Source organism: Phoxinus phoxinus (genome assembly GCF_949152265.1).
Source record: "Phoxinus phoxinus genome assembly, chromosome: 2".
Classification (NCBI taxonomy): Eukaryota; Metazoa; Chordata; class Actinopteri; order Cypriniformes; family Leuciscidae; genus Phoxinus; species Phoxinus phoxinus.
In genome coordinates this window covers 34,096,378-34,120,022 of record NC_136877.1, presented here as the reverse complement: position 1 = coordinate 34,120,022, position 23,645 = coordinate 34,096,378, and the positions used below count along the sequence as shown (strand labels likewise).

The following is a 23,645-nucleotide window of genomic DNA, read 5'->3' as shown; positions in this document are numbered from 1 at the left end:
CCGAACCCCCTAGCAAGATCACTTTTGGGACCTCTGTATTTATAAAACCCTGTGTACGGCTAGTGCACTGAATATAAAATTATATTTTTGAAAAATACAATGAATTATAAGGCTGTACAGAACAGTGCACTATTGCAGCAGACTTATATACTGAGGGTTTAATTATATTATTTTAATATAGTCAGTCGGGAACTAAAGTGGGCCGGACTAAGGCATGAAACTCCAGGGCTGAAAATTGATTTTTTCTTAGTAGAGCAGCTAACTTAATGTACATGCAGTGGGAGATAAACGATAACACAAGTACAGGCTACAAAACACAAACAACAGCAGGTTGTACCAGTTAATAGTATGCCTAGTATAAGAAATCCACAATAAAGTTCACAAAGTTAAAAAAAAAAAAAAAAACGTTTTACTTTTACTTCAAATACTTAAGTACATTAAATATCAGAAAATTACTTTTCATACTTAAGTACAGTATAAATCAGATACTTTAAGACTTTTACTTAAGTAATATTCTAAAAGGTAACTTTTACTTCAACCAAAGTCTTTTTCTAGTACCATACTTGTACTTTTACTCAAGTATTGCTTTCTAGTACTTTATACAACACTGGTTTTATACACGTGTGAGTTTTAGGATTAGCCTATGTGTTGGTACCTCATAGATGTGAGGATATTACACACAGATAAAAAGTAGTGTACTATTGTAAAAAGTTTTAAAAGTTAATATAATTCAAGAACTTCAGAATGCGGGTGCTTATTGCATTGTAGGCTACATGTATTTTAGCAGTAATGAAACAAGATTTATTAAATTATCAAATGTTGGAGATTATCATTTAGTTACATATAATCAAAACTTCATAATTTTAAACTTTCTTTTTACAAAAAAAGAAAAATTATATTTAAATCCTACATACAGATTTTTGTCCAATCAAATGCGGCAAGTCAAAATTTCAGCAAGCATGTTAGTATAAATCACAAGTAAGTAACTATCAGAGTAAAGGCAGACAAAAAGTGTATTAGTACATGCTTGATTTGGACCCTGTTTTTTGTTCTATCCTCAAAGGGAATCTTATAATTTGGACTGAAGTTGCTGGCTATTATGCCCCATGCAGGCAGTGTGCACACACGCTGAGAAGAGTCACATTTGATCCAAATCCTTACAGCTAGCTTAGCAACCCAAACCTCCCGCTGGCCAATGTGCTTATACAGAAAACATCCAATAATGAACAAATGACTAAAAGGTCCTGCATTTTTCTTCAACTTTTAAATGGAGCCTGAAAACGTGCTTGTCCATATTATATGGTGAGAACTAACTCAAACTCCACAGAGACAGTGTTTCAGTGGGACTGTCGGTAGAAAAGGAAAGGAGATCATGTCATTTATAAATATCCTGCTCAGCTCCTGCAGAGCTGTAGTGAACGTGAGGTAGAGACGCTGGGAAGAGGATGTGCTTCCTGTGGTCCTGGACTGGTGAGTGAGTGAGTGCAGTGGGAGACTCTGTAGATAAACAGCAGCTGTGGGACATCAGTGTGTGATGTTCACACTATCTTGTTATTCCCATTGTCTGTCCTAGCTGTGTTTTCAATCCCACTCCAAGGCATAGAAACTGAGAAAATATTATATTAAGCAACTTGTCTTGAGATATCTGTATCTTTTTGCAACTGCAATCCTAGATGCATGGACACTTATACACTTCACAACTGTTAAGAAGAATAAGTCCACTCACAATGTTAAAATATCTATGAAAACATCACTTCAACTTTTGGCTCAATCAATGGCTTCAGTTTTGAAAACAGTCTTTAGTATTGCAATCGCATTTTTGTGTCCCTATGTGTACTGTATGTGTGTAAGAGGTCCACATTGGAACATGGGACCAGAGAAGGAAATGCTACAGCCTACACAAATCAAACAGTTTGGGAGAGGGAACTAAAGCGTGACAGCATGATGAAGATACTGTAGGTCATATGCTTACGCTCTCAGGATTTCAACACACTCCTCATACAAGCAACGTCTCATGAAAATCGAGCTCATTATCTGTAATGCAGGACAGCAGCAACACATTCCATGCAGTGATCCCACTGACCAATGACTCCTATAAATGTGCTTGTCAAGATAATGAAGTGAACAGCAGTACGCTGCAGAGAAAAAAAACCTTTTTTAACCTATGTTATATGACAGGCTATATGTTGCATATAGTCAATAGCTCTGTTCTGTAAACAGAGTTTGATTTTTATCATCACTAAGAATAGGTACAATCCCAGTAATCATATTTACTCATTATAGTTCCTGTTCCTGTACATGTCAGGTTTCCAATCGCTTATGTGTTGTAATTTCACACATTGACCTCTATGAGTTCATCAAAACAAAGATTAGACTGCATATCAACATTGGATTTCACAATTTCAGATGGAGCTGCCATAACTAGTTTTGATATGCCAGTTGTCTTTTAGCACTAGCTATTAAAAATTTAATGACGTCTTTATCCATTACATGTTTTTCCATCATAGTTAATGCATGTTATCTTTTTATAGAATAAAAATCGTATCACATGCCACCAAGCATGTGTTTTTATGCAAATTATTGAACTTTTATATGCAATATTCAAAAATTACATAAAAATGCATGATCATAAGCAAGCCCATAGAGACTCAGCAGATAACAACTGGAATGCCTGTCGATCATAAATCCATCCCTCATCCCTTTCACATTTAGTAGCCTAAATATTATTAATAAGCTATTAATACGCATGTTAACTCTGTTTAACAAATTTCTCTTGTTTAAATCCATTTCACAGATTCTCTTTTCTCATCCGAAATTAGCACAGAAATTGTGAAAAAAGTATATAGCAAAAAAAAAAGGGAAAAGGGGAAAGCCTGGTCATAAGAGAGAAAGAAAAAAAGAAGAGAAAATTATGAAAATGTTTTTGATACTTCAGGCTGAAGTAAACAATACCTACAAGTTGTCTGAGGTTATTGCTGGAAAAGTAAAAAGAGAGCAGCTTTCTTTGTGAGCAGAGAGAAAGAGAGAGGTCAGCTGAGCGCTGTGAAGGTTCACATTCCTTCCCAGCATTCTCTGGCCCTAAGCAGTGTTTTTTGAAGTGATATGCCAAAAACTCAAGCCTTTTATTTTCTTAGAAAATGCATCAGTGAGAAAGTGCAAAAGTGTGTGTGTGTGTGTGTGTGTGTGTGTGTGTGTGTGTGTGTGTGTGTGTGTGTGTGTGTGTGTGTGTGTGTGTGTGTGTGTGTGTGTGTGTGTGTGTGTGTGTGTGTGTGTGTGTGTGTGTGTGTGTGTGTGTGTGTGTGTGTGTGTGTGTGTAATGAGAAATGTTAGAAACTGCATTTTTACAACAGCATGGACTAGCTATTCCAGCGAGAGTGATCAATATTAATACAAACACCATTCAGAACATGATACCACACAATCAAATATATTAAATTCAGTTCTACACAACTCTATATGGCAATAAGGCCAACAAAACCAGCTTGGATGGATAAATCCAAAGTGGAAAATATGGTCTGGATAGAGAGCAAGCTTGGAATGAGATATGCATTATGTCTTACAGGCCTTATTGTAGGTAGAAACTCAGTATTGTGAAAAGCGATTTAAAGAAGCAGGGATCAAAACCCATGTGAGTCTGGACTTATGGCAGCCCAGACTTCCTTCAGGCAGTTTTCAAATCACTCAACTCTGCCTCCAGCCTCCAATTAATCAATCTTCACAGACGAAACAAATCCCACACAACAAAACAAAGCAGAAGGATACGAAGAAAGAGACCGGTAAAAAGACAAAGATGCAAGAGTGAGAAACAAAAAGAAGCATGATGGAGACATTAGAAAGAAATAATGTGTTAAGAGCGAGGCAATGTTGTGGACTTTTTCAAAAAAAAAAAAAAAAAAAAGTGTGGCACCAGAGACCTGAACAGACAGATTGCCAGGTGGAGGCCCGCACTGACACAGATTTTTAGCTCAACCACTCCAACTGTGCATTGCATCTGTTTGCAGAGCTTGACTATGGCTACAAATGTTACATGCCACTATTTATCATCCAAACAACATCCATCAGATCCATCCATGAGTCCAAAATGGGTCACATGAAGTAGGTCATACAGGACACACGCATACATACATACATGCATGCCTTTGTGCAGAAACAGACATCTGTCAATACAGAAAATTGATTTCTTTTGTTGATGACGTCAATGACGCAAAAAACAATCACACTACAGATCAGGGAATGTAATTGCATTAGGTCTTTTAAAACAATTTCTGTATTTTTGATCAAACAAACGCAGCCTTTGTGAGCATAAATAAATTATTTCAAAAATATTTAAAAATCTTACCGACCCCTAAGTTACAGCTGCAGGTAATTGCCTCAAAACAACCTTGCACCAGAACTACTTCTGGCCACAGAAGAAGTGACCATGACATAAATTGGAATGTTAACGGAATGACATTAAAATGATCACTAGTGCGTGTATTAGATTTCACAGAAATGATTGTTATTGTCCTTGAATGCAACCTTAATCATGCCACCTTCGCTGATGTTTTTGCTTAACATCATCTTGCTCAGCCTCTCATACAGCTGTTTTAGATTTGACACTGCCCTGAGCACATTTCAGAGCACACCTTGCAAAAGCCAATTTTAGCTCAGAGTGCTGTGCTGGTAATCACACTGAAACAGAATCCTGCCTGCAATGAGAAACAGTCAGAAGAGATTAGCCAAGCAGGAAGACGACAGGCTAATACGACATTGTCATGTCACTGTGGAAGGTCACAGTGCTCATCAGTAGCTGGGTAACACTATTACGGGATGCCAGCTTCTGAGGTCTGGCTGCTGTTGTGTTGTCATATACGCTTTGTTGTTTCAGCTTTGTAGGTCGTAAGGGAATATAAAAAATAGTGAAGGTAGAATACAGTCAAATAGAAATATGAGTATTATAACACTAAGAATGTTTAGAACTTATTCACGTAATGTTTTTTCTGTGAAACTACGTGCAATCAAACAATTTGACATGGACAGTCTGCTAAGAAAGAATCTGTCATTAAAAACCCCATATTGATCGACCACTATTCTATACCTTTTACACAATACCTAGGTTATGGTATTGTGTGTCTGGCTAATTTATCCAGGCCAGATGGCATGTCTGAGCCATGATGCTCCTCTCCTGTGTGGACTTACACAGGGAGCCAGAGACCGCAGGGGAGAAAGTCTGTCCACTCAGCGAAGCATCACCAAATCTGAAGCCATAATCCAATTTATAAAAGGACTTTCTCCAAGATGGAGAATGCTGGAGAGGCACTAACCTATGTGCAGCTTTCATAGGATTAGAAAGCACCACATAGACTGAGCAGTACACGGTGTGAGATATAGTGAATGTGAGAATGGCACCAAAGAATGGTCATATAGGCAAAATTCTTTACTTCAAATTGTCAAAAGGCACATAACTGCTCTAAAAATCAAAAGCTGCTATCCATAGTTTCATACCAATGAGCATACATTTGCATTTTCAAGTGTTAATTAATTTACATAAAAGCCATCATTCTGGTTGACATTTTCATGCATGTAAAATTACAGTATCGGCAAAAGCTCTGTCCCAAAAAAAAAAAAAAACAAGCTTTTTTAATCTATTTTTATCTATACTTTAACTCTGAAATATAAATATATTGCTAACCAGTCTGGGATTGCCTTCTCTGTGGAAGATACAGGTTCTGCGGACTTCAGAATTTGGTGATTTGGAATTAGTGTTTTAGAATTATTCTTTGTGTCATAAGCATGTCTATGGCCGCATTTACATTACATGGTTTCAATGACATATACTTGCATAAACAAGCAATTCAGATTTTTTTTCTTGTAATTACGAGTTTATATCTCGAAATTCTGACTTTTCTCAGAATTGTGATATAAAATCGCAATTGCACGTTATCAGGTCCAATTCTAAGGAAAAAAATCTCAGAATTGCGAATTTATATCTCACAATTCTGACTTTATAATTCATAATTGTGTGTTATAAAGTGTGAATTGCGAGATATAAACTTGCATTTCTGAAAAAAAAAAAGTCAGAATTGTGAGATGAAAAGTCGCAATTACCTTTTTTATTCTGTGTCTGTAAGAAGCTTCCATAGATATGATCCACAAACGTGTAAGCAGGAAGAAAACACATGGATTCCGATATTCTCAGATTAGTTTCAGGCCTCATTCATATGTGGAATTAAATCTTATCTGTGTTTGCCATATAAGGAGACAGATCGGATACATTCGCCCAGGCTCCAACAAGGGCTCTCCTCTTTTTTCTTCCTGACCTTTAAAGATGGTGCAGAAAGCAAAAGCTTGTATTATCATTTCGTCTGCAACCATTACAAATCACATTTAAAAGATGATGTAAGCGGTCCGTTAACATATCTGATATAGTCAACAAATCAGAATTGGGCATCAAGACCTGCAGTGTAAATATGGCCTGCCTTAAAATAATTTTGGAACTACTAAATAACCCAATCTAAATCATTTCTATTTCTGCAAATTCCTGTAGAAATGTTACTTTAAAAAAAATTATGGACTGTGAGGTTTAGTATTAAAGTATTAATGTTGTGTTTAGTATTAACATTGTGTTATTGACAGAGGTTTTGTCAGGTATTATTATTGTGTACTGTCATACTTGCAATTCATCTAAGAAAAACATTGAACTCTTTTATCTCTCGGGGCTCAATTTGTTTTAGCAGCTATCAATCATAAAACGGCAAACTGCTAAAACTACATGGGCAGCATAAATGAATTAATTTTGACAGGTGAAGTGGATATCTACTGAATCAGAGATGACAGGCTGTTAGTCTTTATGCAAGTTCGCGGGACTCTTGGCATTCGAAACTAGGAAATATGTAGGTTGGGATGGAAGTAATTTTGCAAAGTGCATCTACATCTGTGTTTGAGCTCTCTAAATAATGAAAAGTATTCTGCCAGCATAGAGCAGCTCCTGCGGTAAAGAAATGTTGCATGTCAAAGTCAAAGAGAATGGGCTTTAACCCCATTTGACCGCCTCTCTTAAAAGAACAGATCCAAAAGAACAGATCTGGTGCACCTATCTTAAAATACCGATATTTTGTTTGTCTCTTAGAGGCAAGCTGCCACTACCGAGTATTGAGCACTTGCCAGATGGCCGTCATTGCAAATGGGGCTCATGTTTTTGTTGCATGCGGTTCAGAGCTGGCATCAGGACATCTCAAGCTGCTTCAGAAAGCTCACACACATAGCAGTCACTCTGTATTTTCTATGTCTACTTTCATTCAGAAGCTTCTTATTTCATGCGGAATTGGTCACACATCTTAGTGCAACAAAATGTCATTAGTGAATCTATGTCATTTGATTGACAGATAAGCATAGGGCTGAGTCACTGTCTAGTCTAATGGTGACCATAATGATCACCCCACCTGCATCTACTTCCTGCCGCCCTTCCCCCTCCATCTCTTAACGTGTGCCATCCTTTGTTCTTCTTCTCTTCACCTCCCCACCGTAATCCCCATCTATCCATCTGTTGGTTCTGCTTATCACACCCTGACCATTAACAACAGGGAGGTTAGAGAAAGGAAAACAAACAGCTCCTCTCCTGAGAATGACACTCTCTAGGGGACGCTCTATAAGTGATGCTTAAGTACACGAGAGGACATAAATTATAGGGGGATCAAGTCTTTTTAGCACTGATTTTGAATGTTAAGCAAATAACCAAATCATTGTACAGTATTATGTTATTTTTAAGTCAAAAGTTAGTTACATAGAGATGTTACATATAGAATAATATCTGAAATCGCATTAACAAGTGATCATAGATGCAAGAAACTCATGTTTTGCACGTGTCTTTACGAAGTCAGATAATGATCAAACTTTGTTTAGTTTGAGTGCTTTGTTTGCGCAAAAAAACATCTGCTCTTGCTTTATGATGTCTTTACTATAGGCTTGAAAGTGGTAGTTTCATCTTCATTTGTGTTCCGAAGATGAACGAATGGCTTATGGGTTTAGAATGACATGAGGGCGAGTAATTAATGACAGAATTTTCATTTTTGGGTGAACTATCCCTTTAATTGAAAAGTGTTGACAAAGCATGTTGATTGGTGAGTGTAGTCCACTACAAGCCAAAAAGGACAGTGAATAGGACAAATAGGATAGTGAATTGGTTCTAAATAATTTAATACTTTAAATAATGCTTTAATAATAATAATATATATTTATATATATATATATATATATATATATATATATATTCTTTTATTTATTTTTATAAATAAAAGACTGAAGTGCAAAACTTTTTTTAAAACATTCTGGTTTTGATATCTCATGAAGTTGGTTGACTAAGACCTAACCAAGAAATTAAAATGTAAGGAATAACTACATAATTCAATTTCCCATACTTTACCTTTCCCATCTGTGTAATTTTAGTTTTAATAACTTACGCTTATGCTAAAATGTGCAAAATAGTTATAATAAAGAGAAAGTAATTGACAAAACCTCTGGTTGGTAGTCTATGGACTTATCAAAAGGACTTATCAATATGTTCTGCTTCTTTATGGATGCACTTCGGTTTAAGTCAAGACCATTGAAGACTTTAATAAAATAAAATTCATACTTAAGGAATAGAGGCTACAGAGTGTAGGATAAGAATGTAGTATTGAAACTTTTCATATCATAAAAAATTATTAAAAAGTATATGAAAACGTATTGAAATTAGGGGTGTGCCATATCATACACCGTCCACGATAACAGCGGTATAAATGTGTCATATCGCAATATCAATGATTGATTTACATTTACATTCCCTAGCATGCACAACAACAACACCTGTCTGAGAGTAAGAGCAGCATGTCAGCCTCTGATGACGATTTAGTACCTAAAAAGGGAGCTACTTTGTATTTTAATAATTCCCGCAGGTCTACCACTTATAATGCGGGAAATTCCCCCACAAACATTGATTCACTTGGCATGTAGATTGTATGAGTAGCCTAAATGATTCTACATAGATTATAAAATCAAATAAAGCATTTTAAACCTTTCTCCGAGATACAATTTCACAAACCACGTAAGTGTTCAGCGGTGCTGCGTCTTCTCTCTGTCTCTCCAAATGGGTTGCTCAAGGCAAGCGTCGATACTACACTCTCGCGTTTAGGAGTCGGGACATGACGGAATTATCACTTGCACAATCGGGCCAGCATTGCATCATAACTAAAGTTTATGGGCCATTTGATGTCTATTTTCCACAAGTTGGTATGATTCTTTAGGGTGTTCATGATATCATTTTAATCACCCATCCCTTATTGAAATGTAAAAAAAATTATGAGTAATCTAAATAAAACCTTTAAAATGTATAAATTTGAATGTAAGAAATGTGCCTTGGAAGAAAATTAATGCTTACATTTCACAGAAAATGATTTGGTGCTGAATAGTAAAAGTTACAATTTACAAAAGAAGGATATTTCTTAATGTTTCTTTCTCTTATTCTGTCTCCCCGTTCATAAAAAAAAACCCACCTATCTTCAGTCTGTCAGCTTGTAGTGCTGTGGCCTGACTGGACCCTTCCTCTCTGTCTGATCCCCTACAGAGACAAAAAGGGAGGAAACTGGTGGTCTTGTTTCTTGTGTGTTTTTGAGGAAGTATGTCATGATACACTAAATCAATTTCCCAATGATCCTAAATCAACATCCTGGCAAGAATAATGGACATAATCTTGAGTTGTACTCAAAAACTTGACCACTGTAGTCCGATTCACAAACAAATAACTGAGCTGATTCTTATTAATCACTCAAAAACATACAGCGCAACAAGTGTAGTCTAATTCCTAAACTAATGACTCTTATGAGCCGATTCTTTGAATGAAGAGTTCAAATGGACGAGTTACTGATTTAAATCAGTCTGATACTGAATCAACATCTTATTGTATTGTTTTTTTTAGTGATGTAGTACATATGGAAAGTTGTGAAATCAGTCAAGACAATCATTGGAAGACCCACTACTGCCACGGACCCCCTGTTGGAGACCCCTAGTGCAAAACTCCCTTTTAACAGTTAGTTAAAACCCGAGTGTCAGTTGATACTCGCAGCTGCATCTCCATAAAAAGCCAGTCTGGTGGAAAAAGACAGCCAAGCAGAAAGACAATAACAAACAAAGGGCACCCCAATACATACACAAAACACCCTCCAGTACAGTAGTAATGAGGGTCTCTATCCCATCTCTGAGCCGTTTTCCTCCCTCCCCAGAGTTCTGTCTTCACTGAGAATTGAAGAGATTTAAATGCCCTTCAGCTCTGACAAAATCATTCTGTCCTGGAACTTAACTTATACATGTTATTATGTTTACCTCAAGGTCTTGTCAATGCTGAATAACATAAGCTCATGGCTTAGGATGATCTCATTACACTGTACATGCACAAACATAGCAAATCTAGTGAAAAAAACACTATAAACATTGAGAAAATACAATGTTATAATTTGCAACTTGGTGGCTCTATCAGGTAAATCTCATGTTGTCCTCATTATATCTGTTTGCACTGAGTAAATGCTGAATTTTCTATAGCAAAGTCTGTGCTAAAACCCATCTCTAAAGTCACCAGCATTCATTCTGACTTTTCTGTGTGAAAGGACAGCATGCAGCTTGACCTGGCTTTCTCTCAGCTGTATTTCATTCAAAGCTGGAGCCAAAGCTGCCAAAACAGGCAGTGGGTCTCCAGGCTCAAGAGTTATTTAACTCCCACAGAGACAAAATGGCATCGGAACTCAGAAGCAGGAACTGGAGGCTAGCTAATGCCCAACAAAGACGGGCATGGTGAGGGGCTGAAAGCAGTCTAACTAACAACCAACTGTGGCCCTCTAGAAGCCTTTCTTCCATTTGTGTGCCAAATTTTAAAGACAGAAGAGGCTTGCTTCCTGTCTTGGAAGCTGTTCGAATATTAGTATCTTTAAGTGAGTGAATAATATTCATATACACTTGGTATACACTTGGTAAAGCATTTTTCAAAAAGCTCAGTTTTTGCAGGACAAAAATGCTTTCTCCGTGTGGACGTAAGGTAGCCTGACTTTGTCATACTCATATTCTAGGCAGATTGTGAGTCTGATACTGCTCCATAGGGCTTTGATTATGAGGCATGTCTTAACCGAACCAGGAAAAAAAAACCTCTGCACTCAATTGGATAGACCTACCGTACAACCAATCAGATCAAAGCAGTAAGTGACGTATGTTGAGCAACGCATAGTTGTCAACATAGCTCAACTGCACGCACACTGGAAGAAGTAGTAAATTAATGAGTGTAAACGATCTTTGCCATTGTTGTAAAAAGAATTTAAGAATTTGCGGAGTACTTACAAGTACGAATAGCATTTTTGAGAGAAATACAAAAGGTGTATGTACGAACAAGTTCTCCGTTTAGGATTAGATCTCGGCAATAAAGCAAATAAATCTTCTTTTTGGAATTTGTCTTAAATTTGTCGACCCTGTCTCAACTTTATAACACGGTTGCAACGCGACTTGACTGATTTTAAAAAAAATGGAAAGACGACGAAAGAGGCCAGGCTGAAGAAGCGTGTTCATCTGAGGCTTCAGAGAAAAGAGATCGTGAGCCCATCCCTTCCATTGGTTTTCATTGCGTCCCATCTTCTTAGCGACCATCGGAGCCAGCTGATAAATTAAACTTTTGCCGAATCCCGTAGGAAGGACGGCAAACACATCTTTCCGATCGACAAATGCCTTGATTGCGGTTCTCCGTTCGTCTTTTAAAATTAATGCGCTGTCGATTTCATTTAAACAGACGCGATAGCGGAATCTAAACATCTCAATTCTCCAGTTGCAGTCATCTTTGTTGAAAACCAATTCAACCCAACCGCTCTTTGATGACGTGATGATTACGTAACCGTAGATCATCTGTGCATCATCGATTAAAGCCCGCCCTGGCAATTTGATTGGCTCGGTCTTCTGGGAGCCGCGCATAATTACTCCTCAACGGATCGAGTCCAGAACAAACTTCCCGGCCAAAAAATGTTGTGGGCGGGGTCCGGGCTGGCACCCAGGCTAGACGTAAGGCCAAAACGGAGAGAAATTAAAACCTAATTTTTAAGTACAGATCTGCACTAAATGGTAGAACGATGCATTAATGGATGGAATAAAGAAAATCAAAAACATAGCATGCAGAAGAAACTGCAGGCAAGATGTGAAAAAGTCAATAAAGAGTGTAGTCTCTGGAGTCTCTCTATCCTGCAGCAAAAAGAGCACATGTGTGCACAAGCTCACATACAGTGGAACGGTACACGCACATCACACAAATAATTTTCTCTCAAACAGTCTGCTTAATTTGCAGTCATCCTAGACAAAATGACTACACACTTTATAGAGTGCATCAAATAAGTACTTTCAATTTCAAAGATTTAAAGCAACTCATTTTTAATAATAACAAAAAAACTGTGATTAGCTCTTCCTGAAAAGCACTAATACTATCAGCTCGGTACACTCTCAAAACATTTGTAAAAAATGTACTTTTAGGGGTACAACAGCTTGAGGCAGTACTTGAAGCAGTACTTGAGGCAGTACCCATATTCTAATTTGTCCTCTGCATTTAACCCATCCAAGTTAGTGCGCACTCATTCGAAGCAGTGAGTAGTGAACACACACTGCAAACCTGTGGACACACACACACCCACACAGCAGTGGTCAGTCATATTTGCAGTGGCACCTGGGGAGCGATTGGGGATTGAGTGCCTTGCTCGAGGCAGCTCAGTAATTTCTTGCCGGCATAGAGAATCGAAACCGAGACCTTCGGGTTACCAGTCTGACTCTCTCACCATTAGGCCAAGACAACGACTTCCCCTACCCCATTTAATGGGTACCGTCCGGGTGACAAGCTGTTGTACCCCTAAAAGTGCAATTTTTGCACCTTTTCTTCACAAGTGCTTCAGATGTGCTCTTACTGCCAGAAGTTACATGGCATCAGCCAGTCACATTAACACAGACAATTTCAGCCAAATCTTGCCATTTTGTGGGCAATATGCATCAGACTGTCATTAAACAAACTGTGGGCGGTCCTTGGGTGTGCCATCTAAGGGTGAGACTAAGCCTTCAGTGCATGCGTACACACACATCCTTTTTTAGGTCTACCTCTACCCCCTATATAGAGATGTTCTTAAAATGAACATATTAACTTTCCTTGGGGCTAGACATCAATATATATTCTCTGGACAGTATTTTCATGAATGCATGCAACAGTCAGACAGCCCAGACTACAAAATATCTGTAGGGTGTTTTACTGACACATGGTGAACAGAGAGCAGAGCTGAAGGGGAGGCAAGGGAGAGAGTGCTGTCGCACTAAAGTTAAATAAATCTTGTCTGTCTGCATAGAGCTATAGCCAAATATACCATTTAATCATTCAACATAATTAGAGAGAGAAAGACGTTTGTTTTTATCATAGACCTGAGAACGCTCCCAAGGTCTTATTATCATTCTCCTGTTTATTTCTAATAATATCACATAGCATTATAATTATTTGAGAAACTGTAAATCAACCAACCACAGAACAACTTACCAGCCTCTCACATCAATGGCATGTATGGGGTCAATTTAGGACGTCCTAGCAGAAGAAAAAAAAGAAGAAAAAAAACATATACTCTGTTTAACAAGTAACATAGTAAACATAGCCTAACTGGTTGGTTAAATACAATGAACGTGATTACATGGTCAACCTTCAGCTGTAGACTTCACAGACCATAACTGCTGAAACTAATTATGCCTAAAGCAATTGAACATCATACTTATTAATATGTAATATATCTGTAATATAGAAAATATACACTATGGTTCTAGTTTGGGGTCAGTACGATTTTCTTTTAATGAATGTATATTTTTTTATTCAGCAAGGATGCATTAAATTTATCAAACGTGACAGCAAATAAATGCTGTCTTTTGAACTTTTTATTCATCAGGGAAAATAAATGTATCACGGTTTCCACAAAAATATTAAGCAGCACACTGTTTTCAACATTGATAAGAATAAGACATAAAAACATTGATAATTGGTTTCCTGGGCACCAAAGCAGCGTATTAGAATAATTTCTGAAGGATCATGTGACACTGAAGACTGGAGTAATGATGCTAAAATTCCGCGAAAAACAGGAATTATAAACTAAAATATATTAAAAACGAATTTTAAATTGTAATAATTTTTCACAATATAAAAAATAAAAATATAAAAAATGTTTTTCCTGTATTATTGATCGAATAAATGCAGCCTTGATGAGTATAAAGACAGGCAAAAATGTTGACAATTTTACCAATCCCAACCCCAAACTTGTGAATGGTACTGATAAAATGCAAAATGGCTTGCAGTGCATCTGTATTCGTAAATGACACACATCTGAAACTTACTGCTGAAACTTTTAATCGTGTCATGTATTTCCAACTGTAAATCTATTCATATTAAATATAGAACATAATATTTACTGGACATCTGGAGGACTGGACATTTAGAGGAGAGAGAGAAAAAAGAAGAAAAATATGAACATAGATGGGGAGAAAGCTCAGAAACAAGATGGTTGTTATGTTTTTCAAGACCATAGCTACCATAGCGGATGGGCATAAAACAATAATCATCCTCCAGTGGAAATGAGGACACTTCCCCCAGACATAAGTAGACAGAGTGCAGTTGCATCATACTTATTATATAACTCTCTATATAACGCTGTCTTTTAGATCAATGTTTTATAAACTGAATGAGATGGTAAGGAATCTGATCAATGGCAGTAAACTGAAAGACATTAATAAGCAAACACTGACATAAAGAGAGGATGGAGCAACAACTTGTGTCTGGGAGGCATGTGGGGCTGGGCCTGGTAAGAGGGAGGGAATGAAGTAGTGAGGGAGGGATGAAAGGAGGCTGTGGGAGGAAAAAGGGAAAGAGAGAAACAGATGCAAGTAACTCAGGCCGGCAAACTACATGCACGCAGGAAGCCGGAGAAGATACAGGCTCTTTCTATAGATGATTGCAGAATACAGAGGGTGGTCAACTCAAAACCAAAGGAAAGGTAGGAAATTAGCCTCAATAATTTGGAATCAGACATGAAAATAATAATAAATATGATCTATTTTATTCTCATACTGAATAAGCAAGTATATTTTTGCTTATTTATGTATAGAAATAGGCTTATTACTTGTGTAAAGTACACAGATAGATAGCGGCCTGTTTGTGTCTTTTGGAGATACGTGGAAGTGAGCGAGTGCATACGAGCAGCATTAAATGAATGAATGTCCTTGTATGCAAATCTCAAAGGCACAGCTCAGTCTCTACACACCAAGGCCTCTCTCTGGTTGATTCGGTTATGGTTAAGCAGGCAAGACAACACGCACACAAACCGCTGAATGCTTTACGACAGCTGTAAACATTCAACATGGTGGGAGAGCTGAAAATTAGACATGTGGATGTAAGAAAAAGTAATATGATGGAGTAAGATCTCAGATAGATGCAATTTCATGCCTCACTGCTAACAGGATGCGACTAGCCAAACTTTTTAGGCGTGCTAGTATAATTCCCAATCAGTCAACATATAAATGTTACAAATAAACTAAAGACTATAAAGGTTATGCATGTGCTGCTCATACACAACACACATATATTCACAATGCAGCCTTTAGTCATGAGTGATGTCAGTCTCACAAAAAGATGCAGATCAGACACTGGTGATTTAACACTTCCTCTTCTCCTTCTGGCCATTATCTGTTCGAATCACTGTGACTGCTCATTTTAGTTTGAATGGCACCGTCTCATTCATTAGAGCTTAAATTGTTGCTTACGCATTCCTTTAGGCTACAAACGGTGGTTTGAGTTCTTAGTGAAATTTTACAAGCATCCACCAACCGCTTCCTGTTTGAGTGGCAGAGTCTTCTAACGAGTTTCATACTGGAAAATGGAGCCAAGTCAGCACTATCTGGTCCAATATTCATATTACTCATATAATCTGTATTTCACTTATCATATCATGGTGTCATTGGACATATGATGTTATATATTTAGGCTATTGACATGATGTGTGTATGAGTTTCCAAAAAGGCCTAAGTGATCTTTGACTGGTTAATGGTTAGGTTCTGGATGTTGGTTTGAGTTTAGTCGTGTTTACTTTGTGTCATTTGGTTCATTCAATCCTGCTGGTCTATTGCGAAAACACAGATTCAGGTTTTCCACTGGTATCATGCCAAATATAACTTAATAATTTACCTTAATAATATATTTTCCCTTTAAAAACAAAAAGATTATCTTGTAAAAGCTACAGCAATCTTTTGATTAAAACTTATCATGTTTAATGTTGTTTTAAACAGAAAGGTTCTTCATTGGTTCTTTGCAACAACGTATAAAGGGTAAAGGGAGTCTTAAAGCATCAGTTCACATGTTCATAATCCTTACGTATTTCATTATAGGCTACATAATGAAGGTAAACCGATTTGGTTGGGTGGCGGTTATATTAGAACCATTTTTTTATTAGTGTAGACTTGATAAACACTTCTTCTGTCCACCTCACAGCTTACATAATAATGAATATTAAAGACAAAAAAAAAACGCTGTCACTTCTAAGCTTGTTGTCTTTGCATGTGCTTTGCAGATGTCATGGCGGCCGACCTACCGGAGCTCCAAGTTTCGAAACGTCTATGGCAAAGTGGCGAACCGAGAGCACTGCTTCGAGGGCATCCCGATCACAAAGAACGTCCATGACAACCATTTCTGCGCGGTCAACGCCAAGTTCCTCGCCATAGTAACGGAGAGCGCGGGAGGAGGATCGTTCGTTGTGATCCCGATCACTCAGGTAACCACTACAGTCACGCAGCTCGCGCGCGCGCGCACTTAACACTAGTGCTTTCTCTAGACAGTTTGTCTTATGGTTGCACTAAATTAATGACCGACACAATGTAGGGCGTCAGAGACCAGAACAATCAGCAGCATGAATGATGCTTGCTAACCTTTTTAAGAGGCTTATTTTCAGAGGCGGACAGACACAGCTTCATTACTTGAGTAAAAGTACAGATACTTGCAAAATTTTACTCAAGTAGCCTAAGTAAAAGTACCACAGTCAGTACTTGTTTTTAAAAGTACTTGAGTATCAAGAGTACAAGAGTACATTTTCTAAATATTGCATTTACTACTGCCACAGTGCTTACATTTATGTACAGAAACGTCCTACATGGAGTTATGAATTTTTAATGTTAATACCTTGGATAATGTAAAAGGAATTGAAAGTAAAATCAAGTCATTTTCATCTTTTTACCATGTTGCTTTTTTAAGGCAATACAAGGCAATAGCACAATGGCAACGCTCTGACAAACCTCTGCTAGATGTTTTGCACCCACATTTGAACCTGACTGTGCAACACACCGCATACTCAAGAACATCAAAGCAAATGCTCAGCTTACATTAATGTGTAATATCAGACAAGAAAATTCAGCTAACAATTGTGTGTACATGTGAGTTTCTCTGTTTTTTCATCAATCAATCAAATCAATAAACCTAAACCAGCAAAGAAGGCAATATAGCAATGTTCTGACACACCTCTGAACCACACCTCTGAAAGGTGATTGCTGATAGGCTGTCCCAATCAGTGGCGCCTCCACAATCCAGTCACGTTTGAGAGGGAAACAACAAATTGAGGGTTTCCGAGATTTTTCTTTTTTCCTTTTCTTTTTTCTTTTTTTAGAAGAAGTAACTGGTACTCAGTACTCACGGTTATGGATAGAAATGTAGCGGAGTAAAGAGTACAATATTTGCCTCTCAAATGTACTTGAGTAAAGTCATGAGTACTACCCAAAAATGATACTCAAGTAAAGTACAGATCCCTCAAAATTGCTCTTAAGTACTGTACGCAAGTAAATGTACTACGTTACTGTCCGGCTCTGCTTATTTTGGTCACATGGTGTCGGCAGGTTTAAAATGGAGCAATGGATTCGTGTTTATAAGGGAGACCAGACCATACAAGTGTTGTTAATTGGGTCATCCTAACATGGATTTTTGTTTTATTTGAATATGTTCTATGGGGTTCGCCTTAATGTTAATAAAGTTTTTAAGTTACACAAAACAAAAACAGATAATTATGCGCAAAAACCGTCATTAACAGTCAAAGCATATGAAATTGTTTAGGCCTAGCCTACTTACCTACAAACATCAAACCCTTCATACAATATATTTATAAAAAAAAATTTAAGTATTCCAGGCAAACCCAGCTGCAGGACATTGCTGAAAAGGTGCATCTTAGTTATCTGAGTTGAGAGTTAATGACTTAAATTGAACTGTGGTTAAAGAGTGCTCCTGAACCTTGATGCAACGAGCTACGGTAATCGTTTTACAGCAATTATGCATAAAATCTGTCTAAAATAAAGCAATACAATGAAGGAGTGCTAATGGATGCTTGTACAAATTCACATTTACATTAATTTGTGCAGAGAACGTGAGCAGTGGTTACTGAACAGTGGAAAAACATAGATGAGTCATCCCTTGCCCTGTTCTTATAAATGCACATGTGGTGCACGCTTAAAGGAACCCACAGGCCTCTCACTCTCTTTCTGTTAAACAATTTAGTTGGCTCTGTTATAGTGTTGTATGCATTTTCTTATTGTGATTTAGGTTCCCATTGCACCGATACACAGGCCTTTTATGCGATCACCTACATGCTGTTCTGAACAAAATGATATCTTTCAACAGGGTTATATTCCTTCCAGAGAGTACATTAATGAGCTAAATGTTTTGTTATTGCCCTATTGCCAGTAAGGTCATTGATGTAGTTTAATCATTTGGAAGACCACACATGTTTGTTTTCTCCATCACCCTCTGAGCATGAACCATGGGCCATGACTCCATAGACTATTCCATAGAGAAAGACTCCATAGTCTTTCTTTGTTGCTGAGAGGTTAATTAAAACTTTTGTGTTTTCCCGTATTGATTATTGTAATGCCTTGTTATCTGGAGTGTCAAAGCTACCTTAAACAAATTGCTGGTGGTGTAAAACTCGACTGCTAGAACTACTAGACTAAACTCTCCTTACTAGAACTAGGATAAGAGATCACATTACTCCCATTTTGGAGTCTCTGCATTGGCTCCCCGTTAGGTTTAGGCTAGACTTTTAAATTATGATGCTTACTTACAAGGCTTTACATGGGTTGGCACCTCAATACTTGACCAAACTTTTAATTCCATATACGCTAACGCGTGACCTTCGTTCGTCTGAAACTTTTAACTGTTCCTTTAACTCACTTACGATTGAGGGGAGAGAGGACTTTTTCTTCAATAGCTCCAAAACTATGGAATTCATACCAATCGAGATAAGGCAAGCAAAATCTCTTTTTTAATCATTTTTAAATCTTATTTCAAAACTCATTTTTTTAGGTTTTAATTGAATATTTGTATAACTTTTTGATTGTGCATTTTTTTATGGTGTATTTTTGTTGTTTTATTTGTTTCTGTAAAGCGCTTTGAGATGTAGTTAAAGGCGCTATAGAAAATAAAGGTTATTATTATATTATAGAACCAAGAAGTCCTTCACCCAGTGGCTTGACATGCTCTAAAGAAAGCTTTCTGTTACCCTGTTTACAGGCTGACCAAAAGCCTGACTGTAGTGACCAGAAAGCAGGCTTTGATGCTGTAAAAAGGACAAGCACTGGAAGCTGCTGATCACTGATGTTGATATAACAGTAACGTGGACTACAACGATGTGGACATCAGTGTGCTCTGGCCAGAACAAAACAGCTTTATATGTCTGCTTCATAAAGAAGACGGGGTTTCTGTAGATAAAGAGATAATATATATATATATATATATATATATATATATTCTGTCATCATTTACTCACCCTCATGTCATTCCGAACCTGTAGGACTTTCTTTCTTATGCGAAACAAGATTTTGAAGAATGTTGGTAACCAAACAGTTTTGGTCACCATTGACTTCCATTAGTTAAAAATATGTTCCACAGAAGAAAGTCATACAAGTTTGGAACAACATGAGGGTGAGTGAATAATGAAATCATTTTTAGTTTAACTATCCCTTTAAATTATTTTCTTTGCTCTGAAAAACCAAGTTACTGAGACAAAATGCAATTGAATTTAAATGTACCTCCAAATTCCACCTTCACAGCAAGTGGCCAAACTGCAAGAATAGCACAGACAGAAAAAATGACACGCACACTATTTATCATTGACATGACAATGAGAATTTTTGGCACAGAGCCTCTGATGTCCCATTCTTCTCTCCAGTCATCTTCTCTCTTTATTCTGTCTATTCTTCTGTTCCTCCTCTTGAGCGCATCCGGTCATGCTACACTGCCCAGTGGTCCTGCAGACCCTTGGTCATGCTCTCAGCCAACTTGGATAAACTCTCAATAGCACTTTTGTGATGAACACTCAGAGTCACCCAGTTAAAGTGTCACGTAGAAGGCCAGCTTTGTGCTCTTCATGGGCTCATTCCACAGTGTTTGTGACTCCAACTGAGCTCCCATGCTGGCCTTGAAAAAGAGTTCAGTCCCTCTGACTTCAGCATGTGTGTTTCTCTGGACACCACGTGGGGCTCTGTTTTTCCCAGCTTCTTCATCCTCCATCTCCCTTGCATCTCTTTCTCTCTCTGCCTAGCATTGACAGCTCCCGGCAAAGTTTGCATGCATACTGTAATGCTGAGAAGTTCACTGTCACTGAAATCTGGCATAGATATAATAGAAATCACTGTGAAGCTATTTAACAAGTGATAATAGTTCAAACTCAGTTGCATGATAGGTCTAACTAATATACAAACTTTAACATGTTTACATTTAGCCAACTTTTATTCTTAAAGTAACAACTTTCGTATTTGTTGTAATATGTGTATAGCTCATTAAATTGATCTAATACTTTTTATTCAAACCAAGGCATTAGTCTGAATTAGTCTATTTTACAGAGACAACCGTCTGATTAAGGAGGATCAGCAATTCTCATAATACATCTGAGATACAGTATAGACACATGGGAAAAATATAATGGCAGAACATTGGCTTTTCAAATGGAATTCCTCATTTAACAAAGGAGCTTCAGTTGTGGAATGGAAACTGCATTCAGAAACCAAGATGAGATGGCCCAGGGAAAGAGAAAAACGAGCATGAATAGATGACTGTGGTATTCGCGATGATGTCATCATTAACTGTTTAACCATTTGGAAATGAAACCGTTCCTTTCCTTGACCTGCAAAGCTGCTGTTGACAGAAACTTCTCTGAATGATGATGTGTGAGGTGGTGCTGTAATGGTTTGGGATGATATCATAATTCTTAAAATAATTCAGAACTCCCATCTAAAATGCTCAAGCAGTCAGGCACGCACACACAGACACACACACACACACACACACACACACACACACACACACACACACACATACACACACACACACTCACACACACAAGAGGGAGTTGGGCCATCTGGCAACACAGATAGGAAACTGCCAACCATTTCAGACTAACATGCCCAAAAGTGCTTTTAACTGGACCCACACCCATTTTAATAATGCCTCAGTTAACATACAGTAAGCTCAGAAAACTGTAATGCCCTTTGTTTAGAATTTTGTTCAGGAACCATGGAAAATGTTGGGCTTGGAAGAAGCAAAATAATTTTTAACAGTCTAGACTTTAGAAAAGAGTAGCACTGGCCAGTCATTTAGATCTTCTGAGGATGTGGTAGTGTAAATCTACAGACTCATCTTTCTCTCTCTAAATATCTACAATAGAATATGAATTATGTATTAGACTGCCAATCATCAGTTTGTATCAAGTAATTAATTAATGAGTAAAATATCCTAATATTGTGCATATAGTGTGTGCAGGCAGGCTATCTTACATTTATGCTAGTTAAAAATGCTGATATTGTAAGTATTTTTTGTTTATACGATATAAACCTGCATTAAGAAAAATGTTGTCTCTGCCGCTTATATTCTAGTAAAGGTCTAGTGCATGCAGCCAGATTAGAAAGATAGTGAGTCATTACTCATGCACTATTGTATTTAGCATATTATTTGGAAAGAAAAATGACAAACTTTAGCCCTGAAATGTGCATTCAGGAAGGTGTTTAATGTGGGATCAGGGATTTTTTACAATAATAAAAATCTCATAATAGTATCATAATCGAACATGAACTTCTAAATATCTGTACAGTAGACACTGAGAGGAGCAGAAATTATTTTACAGCATACTCTATGGACTGTTCCATAATAATGTTATATTGACTCCATAATTAGATTTGACTAATGACTCAGCAAAGCCTTGTAACTTCTCTGCTAAGGATGTTAAATTTGTGCCCTATAAGAAAACACCATATTTGTGTTTGTGCTTTTAGAGTTATGGCATATATATATATATATATATATATATATATATATATATATATATATATATATATATATATATCTAGAGGCACATCCACTGACATCATAATTAGTGTAATCACATGGCTGTTCCTCACGCATCATTGTGCTGCTCACAATAGAGGGTGTGGCTAAATATATTATCTCCTTTTGTCTCTGACTCTAAGATCTCAGACAGCGACTACTCAGTCTGATCTGCAGCCAACACATCTATCTCAACAACCACTCACTGCCAACACACTCCTACACACACACACAACAGAATAACAATAAACAGGAAAAATTATAAATAATCAGAGAGCGGAAACTGAGAAGCAAAGAAAAATAGGTGTAAAATGCAAAAGCATCTCTTTCAAAACTTTGTCCTGTGCATATATAGGAAAATGTCCCTCAGAGAAAATCATACATAATCATGTTTGTATATTAGATGTAATAAATGCAATAAATGCCATTAAATTATCATTATGCATGCATTTAATGCAATTAAGAGATCATTAAAGATGTTATATTGTACTTTCATTCATTACACTGATAATGTTAGTTTTGGTTAAGTCTTTAAGTGTTTTTAAGTCTCGTTAAGTCTTTATTATATTTTTGTGCTGCTGTGCTGTTAATAGCATTATTATTTATTTTATAATTTATTAATTTCATAGCCTGTTTGAGTCATTTTTCATCTTAGTTCTAAAAATGTACGTTTTGGAATACAAGGTGCCCCCCCAATATGATTTTATAGTACATCTTTCATCACAAAAGTGCAAGAAAATGTTTATTTAATTTCTCACATTGTTATGATGTGAGAGGCAATGATGAGCTGTTCGAATAAGCACAAGATCAGTCTGAGAGCTATATATAGTCTTGGAAAACACCTTGGCAAATCAGAAATCCTCACATGCAGGCAAACATTTTGAACAGCAAACTATAACCGATTTTGGCCACAGTAGTTAAAGGCTTTAGCATTTTATAATCGGCCATTTTCAGTGTTCTTTTGAGTTTTGATCTCCTGTGGGAAATCAAGACATTTCCTCGCTCAAGAAAATTATATTTAAAAAACACCCCTCGAGCAATCGCTGTGCTAATTTAATGCCGTAATCTAACACAGATTTCCATCATGCTAATCTAGTAGAATAGCACAGAGAGCACAGACATGAACGTGTGACTGCCAGTCTTCTATGAGTTCATTGCTTGCATATCCAACCAAGAAGCCACATGCTGTTCTGTTCTTGACCAAGAATTCACAAGCTTACAAAATTTCTTCAACAATGAAATGACTTCTCTG

The 23,645-nt window shown here is 37.2% G+C and overlaps 2 protein-coding genes across 7 annotated transcripts in view; one reads left to right on the top strand and one right to left on the bottom strand.

The window, feature by feature from the left end:
• The window catches only part of itga11a (integrin, alpha 11a), a 95,885-nt gene extending 79,121 nt beyond the window's left edge, over positions 1-16,764 (bottom strand). For all 3 annotated transcript variants that reach the window (XM_079599954.1, XM_079599953.1, XM_079599955.1), the window contains exons 1-2: positions 16,632-16,764; positions 13,547-13,591 (exon numbers count right to left, since the gene is read on the bottom strand). The gene's annotated coding sequence lies outside the window, so the exon portion shown is untranslated. The remainder of the gene's footprint in view (positions 1-13,546; positions 13,592-16,631) is intronic.
• coro2ba (coronin, actin binding protein, 2Ba) overlaps positions 1-23,645 on the top strand; it is a 38,969-nt gene that overhangs the window by 7,656 nt on the left and 7,668 nt on the right. For 2 of the 4 annotated variants that reach the window (XM_079599991.1, XM_079599990.1), the window contains exons 1-2: positions 14,911-15,041; positions 16,611-16,811. In XM_079599991.1, the coding sequence (XP_079456117.1) occupies positions 16,611-16,811 (201 nt within the window). In that variant the 5' untranslated portion in view covers positions 14,911-15,041. Of the gene's footprint in view, positions 1-14,910; positions 15,042-16,610; positions 16,812-23,645 lie in introns of those variants that run through there. The other 2 variants (XM_079599989.1, XM_079599988.1) reach the window with 1 other exon arrangement.